This window comes from Bufo bufo, chromosome 1 (genome assembly GCF_905171765.1).
Source record: "Bufo bufo chromosome 1, aBufBuf1.1, whole genome shotgun sequence".
NCBI classification, from domain to species: domain Eukaryota; kingdom Metazoa; phylum Chordata; class Amphibia; order Anura; family Bufonidae; genus Bufo; species Bufo bufo.
Genome location: NC_053389.1, coordinates 106,159,698 through 106,178,132, shown reverse-complemented (window position 1 = coordinate 106,178,132; position 18,435 = coordinate 106,159,698). Strand labels below are relative to the sequence as shown.

Below are 18,435 nucleotides of genomic sequence, written 5' to 3'. Positions count from 1 at the left end.
GAGAGGCCATAGGCCTAACTAAATGGGATAAAGTCCTCACAAGTAAGAATACAGCCACAAAATGGGATATCTTTAAAAGCATCCTAAAAGCTCATTGTGAGAGGTACATACCGTATGGGAATAAAAGGTTAAGGAACAAAAAGAAACCAATGTGGACAAACAGAACTGTAAAGAAAGCAATAAATGACAAAAAGAAAGCATATAAAACACTAAAACAGGAGGGTAGCACGGAAGCACTGAAAAACTATAAGGAAAAAAATAGAACATGTAAAAAACAAATAAAAGCGGCCAAACTAGAGACCGAGAGATTAATTGCCAAAGAGAGTAAAACTAACCCTAAAATGTTCTTCAATTATATAAATGTTAAAAAGTATAAATCTGAAGGTGTCGGCCCTTTAAAGAGTAATGAGGGGGGAGTCGCAGAGAGCGACGAGGAGAAAGCAAAGCTGTTAAATATTTTTTTCTCCAATGTATTCACTGAGGAAAATAAACTGTCAGATGAAATGCTGAATGTTGAAATAAATTCCCCATTAAAAGTGCCCTGTCTGACCCAGGAAGAAGTACAACAGTGACTTAAAAAGATTAAAATAGACAAATCGCCAGGACCGGATGGCATACACCCCCATATCCTAAGGGAATTAACTAAGTAATGTCATAGCCAGACCCTTATTTCTGATATTTGCAGAATCTATACTGACAGGGAATGTCCCACAGGATTGGCGCGTGGCAAATGTGGTGCAAATATTCAAAAAGGGTCCAAAAACAGAGCCTGGAAACTATAGGCCGGTAAGTTTAACATCTGTTGTGGGTAAACTGTTTGAAGGTTTTCTGAGAGATGCTATGTTAGAGCATCTTAACGGAAATAAGCAAATAGCGCCATATCAGCATGGCTTCGTGAGGGATCGGTCATGTCAAACTAATTTAATCAGTTTCTATGAGGAGGTAAGTTCTAGATTTGACAGCGGCGAATCAATGGATGTCGTGTATCTGGACTTCTCCAAAGCATTTGACACTGTACCACATAAAAGGTTAGTATATAAAATGAGAATGCTCGGACTGGGAGAAAAAGTCTGTAAGTGGGTAAGTAACTGGCTCAATGATCGAAAACAGAGGGTGGTTATTAACGGTACATACTCACTGTCACTAGGGGGGGTACCACAGGGGTCAGTAATGGGCCCTATTCTCTTCAATATATTTATTAATGATCTTGTAGAAGGCTTGCATAGTAAAATATCAATTTTCGCAGATGACACTAAACTGTGTAAAGTAATTAACACTGAAGAGGACAGTATAGGGATCTGGATAGATTGGAGGCTTGGGCAGATAAGTGGCAGATGAGGTTTAACACTGACAAATGTAAAGTTATGCACATGGGAAGGAATAATGCAAGTCACCCGTACATACTAAATGGTAAAACACTCGGTAACACTGACATGGAAAAGGATCTAGGAATTTTAATAAACAGCAAACTAAGCTGCAAAAAACAGTGTCAGGCAGCTGCTGCCAAGGCCAATAAGATAATGGGTTGCATCAAAAGGGTCATAGATGCCCGTGATGAGAACATATTCCTACTACTTTACAAATCATTAGTCAGACCACACATGGAGTACTGTGTACAGTTCTGGGCTCCAGTGAACAAGGCAGACATAGCAGAGCTGGAGAGGGTCCAGAGGAGGGCAACTAAAGTAATAACTGGAATGGGGCAACTACAGTACCCTGAAAGATTATCAAAATTAGGGTTATTCACGTTAGAAAAAAGACGACTGAGGGGAGATCTAATTAATATGTATAAATATATCAGGGGTCAGTACAGAGATCTATCCCATCATCTATTTATCCCCAGGACTGTGACTGTGATGAGGGGACATCCTCTGCGTTTGGAGGAAAGAAGGTTTGTACGCAAACATAGAAAAGGATTCTTTACGGTAAGAGCAGTGAGACTATGAAACTCTCTGCCTGAGGAGGAGGTGATGGTGAGTACAATAAAGGAATTCAAGAGGGGCCTGGATATATTTCTGGAGTGTAATAATATTACAGGCTATAGCTACTAGAGAGGGGTCGTTGATCCAGGGAGATATTCTGATTGCCTGATTGGAGTCGGGAAGGAATTTTTTATTCCCCTAAAGTGAGGAAAATTGGCTTCTACCTCACAGGGTTTTTTTGCCTTCCTCTGGATCAACTTGTAGGATGACGGGCCGAACTGGATGGACAAATGTCTTTTTTTGGCCTTATGTACTATGTTACTATGTTACCCCACTGGTAACAAGACCATGGTCTGAATATACTCCATTGACTACAACCCTCTGTTGTCTGTCCCTCAGCCACTGCCTAATCCATTCAACAATATGGGAGTCCAAGCACAAAGACTGCAATTTATTGATAAGCCTTCTATGTGGGACAGAATCAAAAGCCTTGCTGAAGTCTAGATAAGCGATGTCTACTGCACCTCCGCCATCTATTATTTTAGTCACCAAAATCAAAAAAATCAATAAGATTAGTTTGACATGATCTTCCTGAAGTAAACCCATGCTGTTTTTCATCTTTCAATCCATGGGATTTTAGATGTTCCACAATCCTCTCCTTGAGTATGCTTCCCATTAATTTCCCCACTATTGATGTCAGGCTTACTGGCCTATAGTTGCCCGATTCCTCCCTACTACCTTTCTTGTGAATGGGCACAACATTTGCTCATTTCCAATCTTCTGGGACGACTCCTGATACCAGTGATTGGTGAAATAAATCTGTTAATGGTTTTGCTAGTTCACCGCTGAGCTCTTTCAATAGCTTTGGGTGTATCCCATCAGGCCCCTGTGACTTAGGCAGTCCAGGCCTAGTGGGACGCCACAGAGAGCCAGACTCTACGCCGTACTACAGTGTGTCATATTACTAACAATTATGCCAGTATACTAAACACATGCTGTGGCTGAGATTTCACAAGCTGGTCAAATCATATTTCTGGTCCTCTGAAGAAATGTCATTAGTTTGCCTTTAAAGGGGATATATCCTTGAAAGGGGGCCATATGTGTCACTGAGGACTATTTTTAATTTCATGATTTTATGATATTAAGTATATCAAAGACAGTTCTTCATAAAGCAAGACATTATATCTGCATTCATATATATATACTCGAATGTGCCTGCAGTAACATTATTTCCATTTTAAGTGTTTTGAAATTGCAGTGAATATCTCCGGTTTCTTGTTGGAATGACCGTTCTCTAGTTTTAATTGGTTCATGTGAATTTTTTAATAAATTGATACTTTACCTTGAAATCTGGATGTGAGTGCTCGTTCCATATTACTAGCTGTTTTGATACAGAAAGCCCTGCCTCCAGATTGAGCCAGTGCATCCACAGCTCTCGGATGCTCCACCTTCCTGTTTTCCCTGGTGGCAAAGAGATCTATCTCTGGAGTACCCCATAATGCTGCCACCTGATTGAAAACCTCCTGATCTGAGGACCACTCTCCCTGGAATAGTTGATGACGACTGAGGAAGTCCACTTTCACATTGTCCAAACCCCTTAGATGTACTGCAGAAAGAGACAATAGAGAGGCTTCTGCTAGGCTGAAAATCTGATGGGACAGAGACATTAGGCCCCGAGCTCTTGTACCTCCCTGCCGGTTGATATAGGCCACTGCTGTTGTGTTGTCCGAATAGACCCTTACATTCCTGCGTCTGATGGTCGGGAGACTCTGTACTAAGGCTATCCTGATTGCATCCAATTCCCTGAAATTGCTGGGACCAGAGACCAAATCTGTATACTGCTTGGATTCAAGTTATCTTCAGTAAAGAAAAGTTTGAACTTCATCTAAAGGTTTGGACATCATTTCTGCTGCAATATTCCTCTATTACTCCTACTATCACTACACTCAATTTATTGCAAATGAGCCAGGAGCCAGGAGTCCGGCTGTACCCAGGTAGGAGACACTGTTGACACCATTATCACCACCCTATAGAGACATTATAGGCCATTACACCATTCTGGCATTCCTAATCTGGGACGTATGTTATAACACCTTGGAAGGGCCCTGGGGTAGTACCCTGCGCACGCTGCAATTGGCGTCACTACAAATATAGACTATTATCGAACTTGTACCTGGCCACTGCATATGCATCCATATCTTTTATCCAAGTCTGCGGGTCCTCTCTACAAAGTACCGAGACCAAACAGGCAGATCCGACAATGACCGCAGTTTCCTTATACAGCAATTGGGTCAACGTCAGGGACACCATGTATTTGTCATTTTATGTTAGCACAAAAAGAGTCTCATATAATAAAATATGACCAAAGATAAAAACTGGGACACACTTGATGAAGTACATCCAGCGGTAATAGCGGATTGTGTGTTGTACGTAAATTTTCAGTTTATTTGTGCACCTGTAATGCCTGTCCCCTTCAATAAAAATGAAAATGACCTAGATCTATTTGTGACGTACTTCCATAGCAAAAAAAAGAAAATCTGTAATATGTGTTGTTTCTCTTACTTTGCCGAAGAGCTCCACCGTGAGGATATCGGAGTATAGTACACTCTCGTGGTCTGGCATGAAAGTCACTGTGAAGTCTTGTGTTTTCTCAGGTTGGATGATGCCCTCTACAGGAGTCACACTGAAAACGCTACGTCCATTGTAATTCTGAGGGCCTGAAATGGTAGAAAATGAGACTCGATATTGAATACTATCTTTTTCCTATCTTCTATCTATCTTCCATCTAGCTGTAGTGAAATGTTTAACACTTAAAGGGATTGTCTCATCACAAGCCATCTTCTTAATATAGAAGCCCTCACAGCAATCTGCTGATCGCTGTGGTTTCAGCTCCTGTTACTTGGATGATTTTGCTGCAGAGAGCCCTGGGCAGCCAGACATTTTACCTTCCGGGGTGGATGCAGATGAACAGCCGTTTATATAAAGCTCTGTTCACATCAAACTTTGTTCCAGTGTTTGCTGTATATGATTTAAAGGGGTTGTGTCACCAAATATATTCTACATTTTTTAAGCCAGCATATGGATCAGAATACTTTTGTAATTGCATGTAATTAAACATTTAGGGGCACATTTATTAAGACCTGCATTTTAGACACTGGTCTTAATAAAGCCCCAGCACTGGCGGTGGTCCCGCCAAAGTCATGAAGAGGCGTCGTCCAGTTCTAAATGTAAGACAGCTTCCATGTCAGTGAGCTATTTAATAAAATGTATCTGTTCAGCGCCACCTGCTGTTTGTTCTTTTCCTTATTTTTGTCCATCTCACTGATCTGGTCGAACGTGCTCAGTTTAAATCTTCAACTGCCACCAGCCATATGTACTGTTAGAGGCTGTGGCAGTTACAAGGAGAGAGCTGCAGCAGAAAGGACACGTCCCCTGAGTAAGGACACACCGCCTAAGGTGCTAGGTTGAAGACAATCTAGCAGAGCAATTTGAGCAACGAATGTGGAGATCTCTGGATCCATGTGAGGTACAGGGCTGGTTCTAGCTTTGTTAGTAAGAGATTGTCATGTGCTATACAATGTCTGATTTCCATTCTTTACATCGATTATGGCATAGCACATTTAGAGCACACAATAAAATTTTTTACAAAAGTATTCCATTTTGGCATCCGTCTATGTTTCTTTTTACTATATGTTAAACATACGAGAATAGGTTTGCATAAAATAAAAAGTATACCGTTTTCATATGAGTTAACCCTTTGTCTCAGTAAAGTATATATATATTTTTTTATCACACATGAGGTAGTGGGAGGGTCATAGAGGAAGGTCAAAACTTATTTTCTTCTGCAAAAATAATAAAAAAAATATGGCCGCATAGCGTATTCAGGCTTAAAAAGTGTAACTGTCATTCTTTTTTTATTTTTGTAATTTATAGGGGCAGTGATACTGACCATTTTTGTCATTTACTTTAATTACTGAAATTGTACATTTCTATTAGAAAAATACCTCTAAAGTGGCCCATTTTGAGCCTCTGTCTTCTGTTTACTTCTTCAACACTGACTGCCATGTAGAAGACAGAGGAGCGTTGCTAAGGCTCAAAATGGGCCACTTTAGAGGTATTTTTCTAATAGAAATGCACAATTTCAGTAATTAAAGTAAATGACAAAAATGGTCAGTATCACTGCCCCTTCAAATTTCAAACATAAAAAAAAGAATGACAGTTACACTTTAAAGGATTATGTTTGCATATGTCACCCATTCAATTCTATGCAAAAATGATGCCGCAAATACCTTTTTTTTTCCGGAGAAAAGAACAGCGTACTAGACTAGGAGGTCAAATGTAGAAAAAAACTAATGGACAGTCCAAATTCACCAAAGCGGGACCCCTCGCTTAGAGTAGGGTCCTGCTCCCACTAGCTCCCAAGAAGGAGGCCCACCTCTACTGATGTCCATATGCCTAAATGTGCCAGTCATGATAAGACATTCCTAATATACAAGTATAAGCGTGTGTTAAACACTGAAGTCACAGGATATTTCGGGACTATAATATCAATGGCCCATCCTTAGTATAGTCAATCCATATCTGACTGGTGAAGGTCCGATTCTCGGTTTTACTGGCGAGCAACTGAATTAAGGAGTCACGAATGAAGGGGGTCACTTTAATGGAAGCTGCTGTGAGTGGCAATATCAGGCAAAAGGATAATGTGAGTGCAGTGGCTCCTTCATTCATCTGATTGATGGGTGGATGCTGGGAGTTGGACTCCCACAAAACAGATATTGATTGCCTATACCAAGGATAAGCAACCTTCGGCACTCCAGCTGCTGTGAAACTACAACTCCCAGCATGCAAACATGCTCAGCTGTTTTTCTAACTCCCACAGAAGTGACTGAAGCATTCTGGGAGTTGTAGTTTGTGAACAGCTGGAGCGCCGGAGGTTGCTGATCCCTGGCTTATACCAATGACAGGCCATCAATATTATAGCCTTGAAACCCCTTTACATTTTAATAATATGAAACCTTTTTAATCTGAACAATATGAAATTATTTACCGACAAAACTGGCTGCCGATTTCCGCGAAGTAATAAAAGTTGGAAGTTTTTGCCTTTCCTCGTACTGGGTGACTGACAGACTCCTCAGTTTGATGCAGTAGTTCACAGGCACTGTGGATGTGTTGTGTAACTGTAATAAAGATTAAGGGATTTCATAGAAAAAAAGAATCAGAAATCAGGTAAGTAATGGGGGTTATAGTTCACACAACTGACCTGCTTTACAAAATACCCTAAATTAGTTAGTTTCTTCCGTATAAATAGGGGCACATCATCCATGAGGCAAACTGATCCTCCGGCCTCAGGTGGAGCTTTGCTAGGACTGCAGGGACTGGCAATTTAGCCTTCAGCCCTACACTCCAGCACAGCCCGTTCTTGTTGGGGTTTTTGCAATGATCTGCTGCAAAAACTGCCACAAAACCCCATTGTACAATAATTCCCACACATACAACTGTGCAGGAAGGCTAAAGGACCTTTGGAGATTACATGTGCAGGACAAATAATCCATCATCTCACCACTGAGGAAAGCATGGAGAAGCAGCAGTAGCGTAAGCATGTAAATGTGCGTTGTGTCTATCTGTCTGTGTAAGTGGCACTAACTGCTCTTATTCTGTATATACCAGCACTGCAGAGTACCGCATGTCCTGTATACTGGGCTTTGATGTACAGAATATATATATGGGCACAGCACCTCATGGCCTGTATACTGGGTGTAACCCTCAGTATCTGCTCTTATTCTCTATATATAGGCACAGCACAGTACCACTTCTCCTGTCCTGTATACTGGGTGTAATTCTCAATATCTGCTCTTATTCTCTATATATAGGCACAGCCGAGTACAACTTCTCCTGTCCTGTATACTGGGTGTAACCCTCAGCATTTCCTCTTATTCTGTATGTATGGTCACAGCACAGTACCACTTCTCCTGTCCTGTATACTGGGGGTAACCCTCAGTATCTGCTGTTATTCTGTATGTATGGTCACAGCACAGTACAACTTCTCCTGTCCTGTATACTGGGGGTAACCCTCAGTATCTGCTCTTATTCTGTATGTATGGTCACAGCACAGTACAACTTCTCCTGTCCTGTATACTGGGGGTAATTCTCAATATCTGCTCTTATTCTGCATATATGGACACTGCACAGTACGACTTCTCCTGTCCTGTATACTGGGTGTAATTCTCAGCATATCCTCTTATTCTGTATGTATGGTCACAGCACAGTACCACTTCTCCTGTCCTGTATACTGGGTGTAATTCTCAGCATATCCTCTCATTCTGTATGTATGGTCACAGCACAGTACCACTTCTCCTGTCCTGTATACTGGGTGTAACCCTCAGTATCTGCTGTTATTCTGTATGTATGGTCACAGCACAGTACAACTTCTCCGGTCCTGTATACTGGGGGTAACCCTCAGTATCTGCTCTTATTCTGTATGTATGGTCACAGCACAGTACCACTTCTCCTGTCCTGTATACTGGGGGTAATTCTCAATATCTGCTCTTATTCTGTATATATGGACACTGCACAGTACGACTTCTCCTGTCCTGTATACTGGGTGTAACCCTCAGTATCTGCTCTTATTCTGTATATATGGTCACAGCACAGTACCACTTCTCCTGTCCTGTATACTGGGTGTAATTCTCAATATCTGCTCTTATTCTCTATATATAGGCACAGCCGAGTACAACTTCTCCTGTCCTGTATACTGGGTGTAACCCTCAGCATTTCCTCTTATTCTGTATGTATGGTCACAGCACAGTACCACTTCTCCTGTCCTGTATACTGGGGGTAACCCTCAGTATCTGCTGTTATTCTGTATGTATGGTCACAGCACAGTACAACTTCTCCTGTCCTGTATACTGGGGGTAACCCTCAGTATCTGCTCTTATTCTGTATGTATGGTCACAGCACAGTACAACTTCTCCTGTCCTGTATACTGGGGGTAATTCTCAATATCTGCTCTTATTCTGCATATATGGACACTGCACAGTACGACTTCTCCTGTCCTGTATACTGGGTGTAATTCTCAGCATATCCTCTTATTCTGTATGTATGGTCACAGCACAGTACCACTTCTCCTGTCCTGTATACTGGGTGTAATTCTCAGCATATCCTCTCATTCTGTATGTATGGTCACAGCACAGTACCACTTCTCCTGTCCTGTATACTGGGTGTAACCCTCAGTATCTGCTGTTATTCTGTATGTATGGTCACAGCACAGTACAACTTCTCCGGTCCTGTATACTGGGGGTAACCCTCAGTATCTGCTCTTATTCTGTATGTATGGTCACAGCACAGTACCACTTCTCCTGTCCTGTATACTGGGGGTAATTCTCAATATCTGCTCTTATTCTGTATATATGGACACTGCACAGTACGACTTCTCCTGTCCTGTATACTGGGTGTAACCCTCAGTATCTGCTCTTATTCTGTATATATGGTCACAGCACAGTACCACTTCTCCTGTCCTGTATACTGGGTGTAATTCTCAGCATATCCTCTTATTCTGTATGTATGGTCACAGCACAGTACCACTTCTCCTGTCCTGTATACTGGGGGTAACCCTCAGTATCTGCTCTTATTCTGTATGTATGGTCACAGCACAGTACCACTTCTCCTGTCCTGTATACTGGGTGTAATTCTCAGCATATCCTCTCATTCTGTCTGTATGGTCACAGCACAGTACCACTTCTCCTGTCCTGTATACTGGGTGTAATTCTCAGCATATCCTCTCATTCTGTATGTATGGTCACAGCACAGTACCACTTCTCCTGTCCTGTATACTGGGTGTAATTCTCAGCATATCCTCTCATTCTGTCTGTATGGTCACAGCACAGTACCACTTCTCCTGTCCTGTATACTGGGTGTAACCCTCAGTATCTGCTCTTATTCTGTATATATGGTCACAGCACAGTACCACTTCTCCTGTCCTGTATACTGGGTGTAATTCTCAGCATATCCTCTTATTCTGTATGTATGGTCACAGCACAGTACCACTTCTCCTGTCCTGTATACTGGGGGTAACCCTCAGTATCTGCTCTTATTCTGTATGTATGGTCACAGCACAGTACCACTTCTCCTGTCCTGTATACTGGGTGTAATTCTCAGCATATCCTCTCATTCTGTCTGTATGGTCACAGCACAGTACCACTTCTCCTGTCCTGTATACTGGGTGTAATTCTCAGCATATCCTCTCATTCTGTATGTATGGTCACAGCACAGTACCACTTCTCCTGTCCTGTATACTGGGTGTAATTCTCAGCATATCCTCTCATTCTGTTTGTATGGTCACAGCACAGTACCACTTCTCCCGTCCTGTATACTGGGTGTAATTCTCAGTATCTGCTCTTATTCTGTATGTATGGTCACAGCACAGTAGCACTTCCACAACCATTTTGTCTGCCCTGTGTAGTGTCTGGCAGAAAAAACAAAAACCTGTCCTTGATTTATTATGTAATTTGCACTATGCAAGTGCCAATGCATGAAATGCAAAGTGTGCTCAGCCTTTGCTGCTACCAGCAGTCTGAGGAAAGGGTTGGAGTTAAAAGGAGTCTATGAGACTGTCCAGGAGTTTATTTCACATGGTGCTGCCAGATACTTTTTTTTAATACTGGACAACCTCTTTAATTTTGGGATCTTGGGGCATTATGTTGAAGATATGATGTGGGGTTGTGGTCTTTAAAAAGGGTCAGACTGTATGTCTGTAAAAATTTGGACCACTCATGATTTTTGGTTCAGTTGAGTAGGTTGTCAGACCTTGACTGTGGTCTATATTGACATTGGTCATTGTACTGATTAGAGCCTGAGGTCTGTATTTATTCTGGGATTTGCATTTGAATACACTTTGGGGTCTATTCATTTTTGGGATCTGATAAAGAGTCATATGCACCACTTGTGATTAAGTTAGGACATATGTAAATGGATAGGTGGTATATGTTAAAAATTTCAGTGCATCACCTAACACAATTTGTGCATCAGAATCTCCCTGTTATAACTAGTGAAAATAGTGAATTATGGTGTATGTGTATATGCGTGTCTGCTGTGTACAGATATGCTATATATCTGTGTATATATATTATATATGGGTGTATTTGCAAATCAGATAGATTTTTATTGAGTTTTTTTTTAACATACAACAGTAACACCTTGTACTACAAGGGTAACGACAGGTCAGAAGGATACAAGATAGCAATTTACCCCCTCCCAGACATAAGCAATGAACAAAAGTTAAGGTACCCATGAATATTAGGGCAATAAGGATACAGCACGCAACTGTCAGTAAGGAAGCGTTCCTTCCCGGCAATCGCCTGCTCGGTAGCAGAGGAGACCGTTGCTATTACATACAGCGATCTCCTCCCCAGTATAGGGACAAGTGATCGCTAATGCCATCGCTCGTCCCCATACAGAATTATTATTTGCCGGCAGCAGAATGCAGATTACACGGCGCGATCTGCCGCCGACAAACGATTATTTTTAAATCTGTTTAAGACTCCAATTAGCCGATGAACGTGCGTTTGCTCATTCATCGGGTAATTGGCGGCAGTATAACACTGCCGGATCATCGCTAACGATCGGTCATATCAGGGCCTTTACTAAAAACCCTCTCAGAGCGGTGGTAATCAGCACAGCAGAGTCCTCTACAGGACCACCGAGAACCAACATCGCAGTACAGCCATAGCGAAACTATCTGCATTCAAGGGGCATTTAAGTATATACCTAATCTGGATTTCCACTAATAAATAACCAGGGACTAGCTAGTCCTGAGCAGTCAATCCAAGGTCCCCATATAGCTTCAAATTTGGAGAGACAGTTACATTTCAGATATATATGGGTATCTTTGTAGGCTGTATATATACAGTATATGTGTTTAAAATAAAAATAAAATGTTTTCCTCCATCAATCTGCATTCAATGCCTCATAATGAGAAAGTGAAAACTAAATTTTAGAAATGTTTGAAAATGTATTAAAAATGAAAACCTAAAATTTTGCATTAGCATAAGTATTCAGACTTTTTGCTATGACACCTGAAATTTTGCTCTGGGGGCCTCTCATGTCTCCTGATCATCTTTCAGATGTTTCTGCACCTTAATTGGAGTCCAACTATGGTACATTCAGTTGACTGGATATGATTTAGAAAGACACAACCCTGTATAGGGTCTCACAGCTGACCAAACCAAGCAAAGAACAAGGCAAGAGGTGTCTGGAGTGATAAGAGATGAGTAATTTGATCCCATCGGTAACAGCCAATAAAAATAAAAAAATACTGGAAATAATCATGGCATATTAGGGACTGTTGGCAACTATGTGCTTCAGCTGAACTAGGCCATGTTCAGACGTGGTGGATTTGTTGCAGATATGACAGGCAATGTGAGTGGGATTCAAATACTGTGGAAAAAATCTGTATGGATTTATGGATTGAAAGGTATGATGTGGACTTTAAAACCTGCAGTGTGCCCTATCAGTTTAGGATTTTCACTGAATTTGTTAGAAAAATTTCCCACTGCAATATTACTTGTACTGTTTGTAGGTCTTTGGAGGAATCAGATGGATAAGGGGTAACACACAACTGCAGGACCACACCATGCTCAGGTGTGTGGGGACTAGTGTTGAGCGTTCAAAACTTCGGAATACTGTATGGAGATTCGTCTCCATACAGTATTAAAATGTATAGGCTCCGTAATGGTCGGAACTGAAGCAGAGTTCCGTTTTAAAGTAGTTTTCCACTATAAAAATCAATTACCGAAGTTATTCAACAAACTCACGTGCGACTTCATGAATAACTAACTTCGGCTCATCGGAGCCCATACATTCTAATACTGTATTATTCCGAAGTTTTGAACAAAGCGATAAAGCATCCGAAGCTCGCTTCGCTCAACACTAGTGGGGACAAATATCTGCCCATGGAAAATGATCCTAACTTACTAAATAATGGATGTCTTCAGTTAATTGTTATTGTTGTACTGTATGCTGAAATGATGCAGATGTTTATATACAGTAATCGCCGTTGCTTACGTTACTTAGACCGTCAGGTGGGTAGTTTACCTTTAATGTTGACGTAGCGCTATCTTTAACTAAAACATATCCCATGTTTAGCACTCCTGCTTCCAGTGAACAGGACAGGAAGGGGGCTAAGCCACGGCCCTTAATTCCCAATGTAAGAATTGCTTGATGGGTGCGCACCTCCAGATTTTCAAAGAACTAGAGAGATACAAAACCAACACACAATATAATCAGTATGATAAATCTTACAATCAAAGTTCAAAACTGTGCCCCTAGACCATGTACATGGGCACTGCAGTATATTACCTCTGTAAGGCGTTATATTCTCCCCTATGAACAGAGCATAACAAATAACCATGGTGCAACATGGCAAAACGTGGAATGAGGCCCCACTCCAGCAGAGGAAAAAAAATCTCTCACTGGATGCCTGTTAGCATAGTAGTTACATTCTTGGCAGTATTCCATAATACAGCGGTGTGCATGAGGTTATATGCCAGAAAAGTGGACACAGTATACCATCATACAAACCTGGAGACCATAATGGAAGTGCTTTTATAGGCTAAAGTCTGATATTCAGCATGTGATGGAACAGACTCTACATTTTTAAACAATTCTAATATTATGTAGGTTCCCAATGTGCTGCCATAACATCTCTGACCTAAAAGATCTCTAAAGGTGTCCTGTGATATCTGGCACCAAAACGTTGGCCACTTTCTGTCTACTTTTGACCAATGTGTAGGTAAGATGACTATATGGCACTTACTAATATAGCCATTTTTTTTTTCTGTGACATTTGCTATATTTAAGGTCATGTCCCGTTGGGCAAATCTTCTGTTCTGTCCACAGAGAGGTCCTTTTCATAAGATGGCCGCTGATGGGGGGTGATGTGTCACGGCGCGGTGTGGGTGGTAAACTCCACACCGAACACAGGAGGGAAGGGGAAACTAGGGAAAGGGGAAAGGTTACCACTTAGTGAATCCCTAAACCGAGCTCTGACTACTATAAGTATGAACAGACCTCGATGGTGGGAATGTTCATACGCAGGAACCTAGAGCCCTATCTGACCCTAAAAATAGTGTCAAGAGAAAAGGTGACCTGTTCCTTCCCAGCTGAAGGAACAGGAGACTCCCTCAGGCCTAATACCAAAAGATAGGGGAATACAACAAACTAAAAATAGGAAAAAGACACTTAACTCCGAAGTACGCGGACAAGCAGGAACTCAGAAAGTACCCAACCAGAAAGGAGCTATCAACCGCATAGCATGGTGGGTGAGACCAGACTAAATAGATGAGTTGGAATGACCACTTAAGCTGCACCTGAGACAAAAGGTGTGGTCATACCCAGCAACAACACAGAAACAAGTGAAACCAAAGAGGCAGTCAGATCACATCACGTGCAGCCAGTCTCTTACAGTCATGGCTGTAAATGTTGGTACCCCAGAAATTTTTCAAGAAAATGAAGTATTTCTCACAGAAAAGTATTGCAGCAACACATGTTTTGCTATACACATGTTTATTCCCTTTGTGTGTATTGGAACAAAACCAAAAAAGGGAGGAAAAAAAGCAAATTGGACATAATGTCACACCAAACTCCAAAAATGGGCTTGACAAAATTATTGGCACCCTTTCAAAATTGTGGATAAATAGGATTGTTTCAAGCATGTGATGCTCCTTTAAACTCACCTGGGGCAAATAACAGGTGTGTGCAATATAAAAATCACACATGAAAGCAGATAAAAAGGAGAGAAGTTCACTTAGTCTTTGCATTGTGTGTCTGTGTGCGGCACACTAAGCATGGACAACAGAAAGAGGAGAAGTGAACTGTCTAAGGACTTGAGAACCAAAATTGTGGAAAAATATCAACAATCTCAATGTTACAAGTCCATCTCCAGAGATCTAGATTTGTCTTTGTCCACAGTGCGCAACATTATCAAGAAGTTTACAACCCATGGCACTGTAGCTAATCTCCCTGGGCGTGGACGGAAGAGAAAAATTGATGAAAGGTGTCAACGCAGGATAGTCCGGATGGTGGATAAGCAGCCCCAAACAAGTTCCAAAGATATTCAAACTGTCCTGCAGGCTCAAGGAGCATCAGTGTCGACGCGAACTATCCGTCGACATTTAAATGAAATGAAACTCTATGGCAGGGGACCCAGGAGGACCCCACTGCTGACACAGAGACATAAAAAAGCAAGACTACATTTTGCAAAAATGAACTTGAGTAAGCCAAAATTCTTCTGGGAAAACTTCTTGTGGACAGATGAGACCAAGATAGAGCTGTTTGGTAAAGCACATCATTCTACAGTTTACCGAAAACAGAATGAGGCCTACAAAGAAAAGAACACAGTACCTACAGTGAAATATGGTGGAGGTTCATTGATGTTTTGGGGTTGTTTTGCTGCCTCTGGCACTGGGTGCCTTGAATGTGTGCAAGGCATCATGAAATCTGAGGATTACCAACGGATTTTGGGTCACACTGTAGAGCCCAGTGTCAGAAGACTGGGTTTGCATCCGAGATCTTTGGGTCTTCCAGCAGGACAATGACACCAAACATATGTCGAAAAGCACCCAGAAATGGATGGCAACAAAGCGCTGGAGAGTTCTGAAGTGGCCAGCAATGAGTGCAGATCTAAATCCCATTGAACACCTTGTGGAGAGATCTTAAAATTGTTGTTGGGAAAATGCGCCCTTCCAATAAGAGAGACCTGGAGCAGTTTGCTAAGGAAGAGTGGTCCAAAATTCCGGTTGAGAGGTGTCAGAACCTTATTGATGGTTATAGGAAGCGACTGATTTCAGTTATTTTCTTCCAAAGGGTGTGCAACCAAATATTAAGTTAAGGGTGCCAATAATTTTGTCCAGCCCATTTTTGGAATTTGGTGTGACATTATGTCAAATTTCCTTTTTTTCCTCCCTTTTTTGGTTTTGTTCCAATACACACAAAGGGAATAAACATGTGTATAGCAAAACATGTGTTACTGCAATACTTTTCTGTAGATCTTCTGACCCCTGTCATGGGAGAGACCGTGACATCATGTGACCAGGCAAAAATAACTCCAGACACATCACAAAGCTTTCTGCACTCAAATACACCACATCTGCCATCTGCACTTGCAATGCTGAGAGTTTAGGGCAGGTGCAGTGTGTTTAAATGGAGGAGACTAAGTGATTTGCCTGGTCACATGACCCTCCATCAGCAGCCCTCTTAGGCTACATTCACACGTCAGTATTTTTCTATATCCCGATTTTCGATCCGTTGTTCCTGAAAATGTTTCCGTATGTCATCCGTATGTCATCCGTTTTTTTCGGATCCGCAAAAAAAACCGAAACATGTATAAATTTCAATAAGCAAATAAAGTTGTTTGGATTTCTTTGAAAAAAAAATTGAAAAAAAAAAAGTGAATAAAAGTCTAGTTATGTGTTACCTCAGGTGCCATTTAATTTCCAGGAACGGAATCCGCATAAAACGGATGACATACGTAATGACATACGAATGTCTTCCGTTTTTTGTGGATCCATTGACTTTGTATTGGTCCAGGATCCGATTTTTGCGGAAAAGAATAGGACAAGTTTTATATTTTTTCGGACACGCGGAACGGAACAACGGAAACGGACAGCACACATTGTGCTGTCCGATTTTTTCCAGGACCCATTAAAAATGAATGGGTACAGAACTGGTCCAGATCTGTTCCGCATAAAACGGAACAGATCAGGAAAGAAAAAACGGACGTGTGAATGGACCCTTATGGACAGAATCTCTGTGTGGACATCACAAAACTTGACTAACAAGGATGAATACCTTATGAAATATAGAAAATGGCACAGAATATCAATAAATTTTAGTACCCATATGGTGAATGCTAATAACCATTTTGCACGGAATCACTATTTGTCTTAAAAGCAAAGAAATAAAAAAAATTGAGAATTGCATATTTTTCCAAATGTTCTGTAAATTTTGGATTTCTTTTTATACCTAAAAAAACCCACCACTAACATGAAGTATGATGAGTCACGAGAAAACATTCACAGGATGGCTTAAATAAGTAAAAGTATTCCAAAGTTATTACCAGATAAAGATACACATGATTTGAAAAATGGGGCTTCGGCATTTGGTCCAAGATGGCTTTTGCTGGAAAGGGGTAAACTAATTCTGGACAGTTTTTGCAGTGTGGCAGGGCACATTATGGTGCCATTAGTAAAAATAATTGCTATGAACAGGTGTAGTTGGTCTGCAACAATGTTTAGGTAGGTGATACGTGTAAAAATAACATTCACACAAATGCCATGTCCCAAGGTTTCCCATTGTCTCTTCGCAAAGTGAATCCTGGCTCCATCTCTTTGCCAGTTAAAGGTGTACCTAGCCTTCCAACAAACTTTGCATTAATCAATAGTAAAATGTGTATACAAGAGGAATAACACTATTTCTGGCCATTTAATCACTTGTATCTGGCATTTTTAGCCGTTTGTCCCTCTGGAGACTCTTTCTCTAGTTTGCAGTTCTCCCAGGTTTGGTGCGTGTAAACTAGCTGTCATCCACTGCACACAAACAGTAGAGTAGAATCTGCTTCCTTTTTCACCTTCCCTCAGAAGCAGCCTCAGGATCATGGAGGACATTACAGAGAGGTACTGACTTGAACGGATACAAATTTTGCACTTTCGCCGAGACAGAAACTGTCTATGCAGTCTCTCTTGCTGTGCCCATCTCTAAGGCTACTTTCACACTAGCGGCAGCCTTCTCCAGCAGGCTGTCCCAGCGGGGGAACAGCCTGCCGAATCCGTGCTTCTGATAGTCCACTGTGCCGCCGGAAGTCTGGCAGTTTTATTCCGGCCGCCTCTCGGCATGTTTGCCGTGCTGCGGCCAGACTTCACGGCTGCACGGGGCACTAGTGGTATCACGGATCCGGCAGGCTGTTCCCCCGCCAGAACAGCCTGCCGGAGAAGGCTGCCGCTAGTGTGAAAGTAGCCTAATCTCCTGCTCATTTCTCCCATCTACCCTCACCATAGAGTTGTACTGACATATGTAATCTGATCCTTCAGTGACCTAGTCTATCCTGGACAGCTTCAGGACAAATTTTAAAGAGAAAAGCATTTAGCAAGGGATAGGGAGAAGATAACAGGAGAACTAGAACTAGACATTTCTCTCTAAAAAGATATATTACAAAGTTTCTTATGGTTCGCTTGCACTATTGATTTTTGCAAAGTTGTGTGAAAAGTTAGGGACCATTTAGCAACAAACTTGCACTTGGCCACTCACATAAAATACAAAAAAAAAACAAAAAACAGGCCACCATCTTTTGATTGCTTCATGGTCCACTTCTGGTGATGCCCTGTTTGTCCTAACACCTTTCAATTAAAGCCAGCAGTAACTTCTTCAGCAGTTTGTGTTACAGAAGTTCTTCTATAGGATTGGAACAGAGGGGCGTGCCATTGCTCTTCATATTTATCAATGAGCCTTGCCACCCTCCTTGGAC

The 18,435-nt window shown here is 41.5% G+C and overlaps 1 protein-coding gene across 1 annotated transcript in view; it reads right to left on the bottom strand.

The window, feature by feature from the left end:
- Nucleotides 1-18,435, bottom strand: part of CFAP74 (cilia and flagella associated protein 74) — a 219,403-nt gene that overhangs the window by 16,602 nt on the left and 184,366 nt on the right. The window contains exons 33-35 of the mRNA XM_040427569.1: nucleotides 13,011-13,166; nucleotides 6,970-7,099; nucleotides 4,485-4,639 (exon numbers count right to left, since the gene is read on the bottom strand). Of these exons, the coding sequence (XP_040283503.1) occupies nucleotides 4,485-4,639; nucleotides 6,970-7,099; nucleotides 13,011-13,166 (441 nt within the window). The remainder of the gene's footprint in view (nucleotides 1-4,484; nucleotides 4,640-6,969; nucleotides 7,100-13,010; nucleotides 13,167-18,435) is intronic.